At 33.6% G+C, this 4,676-nt stretch overlaps 1 protein-coding gene across 1 annotated transcript; it reads right to left on the bottom strand.

Moving 5' to 3' along the window:
• Positions 1-1,221: 1,221 nt before the first annotated feature.
• On the bottom strand, positions 1,222-3,093 carry LOC104216800 (low affinity inorganic phosphate transporter 3). Its single transcript, XM_009766933.1, has one exon. It carries the CDS (start codon positions 3,041-3,043, stop codon positions 1,433-1,435), a length of 1,611 nt encoding a protein of 536 aa, XP_009765235.1. The 5' UTR covers positions 3,044-3,093; the 3' UTR covers positions 1,222-1,432.
• Between the last annotated feature and the right edge of the window lie 1,583 nt (positions 3,094-4,676).

Below are 4,676 nucleotides of genomic sequence, written 5' to 3'. Positions count from 1 at the left end.
TATTTATAAGGGGAAAATGACTTAGCCACAAAGTAAAACTCTCTACGAAATAGACATTCACTCTAAATAGAATTCTATTCATAACGAGCAACAAATTTTTTTCTCTCACCTTCTCCATTTTCTATTCTTTCTTTCTCAAGTTGTCTCGACATGTGGAAAGATTAGTATTCTCTTACAAATCTATTTCGTTGATGTAACAAGTCTTTGTAGCTTTTACCCAAGACAACAAAGCCAGGACAACAAACTTGGTATGCTTTTCCAAAGGAAGGGCCCAAACATATTGTAGTCTAGTCTAGTTTGAAGAGAACATCTTCCCCCCACCTTTTTCTTTTTAACCCTTCACTTTCAATAAGCAAACTAATCGTGGCATTTACGTTGTCAAAGACTTAAAAATAGACGACTTTTTGGTTTACGTTTAGGGGAGGTTGAAATCAATCTTTCTCTAGTTGAAAAGTCTTAATTCACTTTTTGGAAGGAGCTCTCAATGCCGCGACGAAATTCATAGTTAAGTTGAGTTTTTTTTTAAGTAGTGCCTTAAGCTTCCTAGACACATGTAAACAAAAAAAAACAAGTTGGTACAAAAAAGAAAGAGGAAAATTTCGACCATCTTTCGTATGCACGCACGTTTTGTAAAAACTTTATCATTTCTTCATGACATGCATTATTAGAGAATGACATACATAAGAGGAATAATGTAAGCTCCAAGCTACGAACTTTAATTTCAAAAAAGAAGTGTTGGAGAGCTAAACCCCATAATTTGGGGGGGTTTGTGCAGTTGATCTCTTACTTATCAAATAACAAATTAAAAAGTATTTTTATCCAAAAAAGAAAAAAAAAACTTACTCCTCATAATTGTGGACATTTTTTATATTATGATTATCCTACTCCTCATAATTTCGAAAAAGAAGTGTTAGAGAGCTGGATTTGTTGTTGTTGATTCTATTTTTTTTCTTAAACTATATATCCTCTTACATTTTTTTTTCGGGGGGGGGGGGGGGGGTGGGGGAATTGAGAACGGGAAAATGTTGTTTTAGGTTATTCTCGCGGTCTTATCCTCAGTTAAAATTGAACTCTAAAAGAGAAATTTTAATCACACAGAAAAGAGATAATCTCTCATTACAGCGGTTTTCCATGGAAAATTAAACAAAACAAACAGTGGCTAAAATCTACCATAAACAAAATAAATTAAAAATAAAAATCAAAGACAAGAAAATCAAAGGATTGACAGAAGTTACCCACCATCTTGTATTACATATGCAAAAAATACACAAGAAAAAAGAACCATAAAACAAAATGAATAGATGATTATTTCCTCATAAGATACAAACAAGAACAAAGCTAAGCTTCAACTCTTGTTATATCCCATGATATTTTTTCTCAAAGTTAAAAATAAAATAAAATTGCAACATCATAGTATATACCACCACATTGATTAAAGTGGAATTGTTTGTGCATTCTCTGCCTTAGTGTCTTTTTCATAATTTTCTTCTTCTCCTTCATTTTCCTTAGACATTTCTTCCAATGATTTTCCTTTGGATTCTGGCACCAAGAATGTAAACAACATTCCAAGTAAATTAACACAACCAAGAACAATAAGTGCATTTTTCACACCTATACCAGTTGGATAACCAGCATCAACCTTTAATGGATCTGTAGATTGAGCTGCATATAAAAATCCAAATGCCCCAACAATTGCTCCTGCTTTTCCAGCTGCTGCTGATATTCCGTGGCACGTTGATCTTAACCTAGCTGGAAAAATCTCAGCGGGTACAACAAATGTTGTTGCATTTGGACCAAAATTAGCGAAGAAAAAGGTAAGTGAATACATAATAACAAACCCTATTCTGTTTTCCTTTTGTGTCCAGTGATTATATGGAATGGCTAAAGCAAACATGAACACTGTCATGAAAAAGAATCCCATTAATTGTATAGCAAATCGACCCATTTTATCAATAAATGCTACTGTAAACCAGTAACCTGGAACAGTACTACAAAGTGCAATAAGAGTCTGTGCCTTTGCAATCTTGAAAACTTCATCTAACGCGTTCATCGTTTCTGGATGAGGAATCCATCCAATTTTACTAAATATATCTTTCTGAAAAAGATTTTGACTGTAAAAAGCAATGTCTAATAAAAACCATGTACTCGTTGTTCCTAGCAAGTGAAGTCCATGACGACGAAGAAATTCCTTAGTAAACAAACCAAAATCATGTCGTTTTTCTTCAACTTTATTTGTCTCTACTTCAATTTCAACGTTCAATACTTTGGACATATCAGCAGCAGCTTTTTCAGCATTTTTCGCGACTAAGGCCGTGTAACGGGCAGTTTCAGGCATCTTCATACGCCAATAATAAGTAAGTAAAGCTGGAATTGCACCAAACATAACAATAATTCTCCAAACATAATCAGCTTCAGGTGGTGTTGAATCTTTAGGGTTTACTGAATAAATTGGTGAAGGGTAAGCATTTTTAAATGCACCAGCAACAATAAGAGCAACTATTCCGCCTGTTAAAATACCAAAACCTTGCATTGCAAAAACAGCAGCAATAAAAGCCCCACGAGTCTTTTTATTTGCATATTCAGACATAATCGTGGCGGATAAAGGGTAATCGCCACCAATACCAAAACCAAGCCAAAATCGAAAAAAACATAAAGTGGTTATAACACCATTAGGTGTTTTACCAAATGAAAGTCCAGAAGCTATTGAACAAATAACCATAAGCATAAGTGTCATTCCATAAACTTTTTTTCTCCCTAATTTATCACCTAGCCACCCGAAAAACAGTTGCCCCGAAAGAGTACCAACAAACGCCACGCCATTAACAGCAGCCGCGATAGGAGGAGGGAGAATACCTGGTTTTGGTGCATTTTCGTGATGATGATAGTAAATTCGGCCAAGTAATTTTGTGACTAATGAAATGCAAAATAGGTCATATGCATCAGTAAAAAATCCCATTCCAGCAATTACAATTGCAGTGAAATGGTATAATTGTGTTTTTGCTACATCTAGTGCATTTAGTACTTGTAATTGATCTTTAGCCATAGCTAATTAGGTTGTACTTTTTTTGGAAACTCCTATTTTCTGCTAAGACATAAAGGAGGGAAGGGGTTATTAATAGAATGATTGACAGAATAAGACAAGGACAATATTACAACATATTTTAATTTTGGGAATTAATTCCTTAATATTATCAAATTATATAGTATGAAAAGGTTATGGTTGGATATATTATGCATAAAGGGGTATAATCGGCCGATTTTGCATATAAGAACAAGGAGGGTAATTTTAGATACTTTCAATATATGTAGCTAAGTTTTCTAAGTTATTATTTTCTTGTTAAAAGTTATAAACACATCTTGAGCAACAGCCTGTTCATAGTGGAGATTAGTCTACAAGAGCGGGAGGCAGAAGTCGAGCTACGGGTTCGACCGAACTCAATAACTTTAATCAAACAATATATTAAAAAATTTATTAAATATATACAAATACTAAATTTAGAACTCAGTCACCAGCATATGAAGTCAGCGTTCTAAAATTCATAACCCGTAAGGTTGAAATCCTGGCTCAGCCTCTGCTTGATATGCAAGGAGCCTTGTAGCAATAGTAAAGTTGTTTCCATGTGATTTATATATCACGGGTTCGATCCGTAGAAGCAACCACTAATAATTACATTAGAATAGCTGGGTTGCCTACATCACATCTTTTGGGGTACGACCCTTCCCCAGACCCTGCGTGAACATGAGATGCCTTGCGTATCGGGCTGCTCTTTTTAATTGTTTGGTATGCAATGGAGCTTTTATTCAATAAGAAAAAAAATCCTACAAAAAGTTTGAAATGATCTCGTGTATTTTTATCATTGGCCGAATGGACTAATATAAGAAAATAAATCCTATTAAAAAATAAGAAGACTCAAGAACGAGCTTTTTTCCATTATTTTTCATGACAACAAGCTCATACTACCAATAGAAAATCACAACTTCCAGATAGAACAAATTAATAATGACAATCCAGCGAGCGCAACGAACTCCTTGTAAAAAAGAAGAAAACTACATTTTCTCTAATTTTATGCTCTTTTGCTTGCTAGGCACATTATTTTAAGGTGTTTTTCTAAGTCTATTTTCATTATTTTCACAGATAACAAAGCTAAATTCAGATAAAACTTCCTTGCTGCTATTAATACAATTATGTTGGGTGTTCCGAACAGGTGTAAGAATATTTTTAACGCTGTGAAATCTTTTGGGAACACCGTTCAAGTTTAGCCCGAATCAAATAATATCACATTATATTAAGAGTATTATTCTGCTCGTTTAGCCAAACAAATTATCTTGAAGACTAGAATATGTTAGATTCTAACTCATAACTTATATTTTTTGTTCATACGTTTATATATATGTAGGTGAAATTTGAAGTATAAGTATAAACATAGATGTTCCCGTATTTGACAGTATCTCTATCATTAGCCTAATATTTCTATCGTGTGTGTAGATTCAAAAGCAATCATTATAACTTATTAAGTGAAAAAAATCACCAATTCCGTTATTTAAACCATATGATCTAAAGTTATCTAGGAATGAGGATATAAATTAAATATAAAAAGAATAATAATCACCAAACAGAATCCATGCTTCTCCCCGTGAATCTCCAATTTTCCAAAGAAAAGAGGTAAAGAAGGATT

Source organism: Nicotiana sylvestris, chromosome 1 (assembly GCF_000393655.2).
Source record: "Nicotiana sylvestris chromosome 1, ASM39365v2, whole genome shotgun sequence".
Taxonomy (NCBI): Eukaryota; Viridiplantae; Streptophyta; class Magnoliopsida; order Solanales; family Solanaceae; genus Nicotiana; species Nicotiana sylvestris.
Note: the sequence above shows the minus strand (reverse complement) of the source record. Positions and strands in the feature narration are given on the sequence as shown.

Bases quoted from the DNA above. Each gene is read 5' to 3' on its own strand.
- LOC104216800 (XM_009766933.1), bottom strand. From the start codon at position 3,043: ATGGCTAAAGATCAATTACAAGTACTAAATGCACTAGATGTAGCAAAA.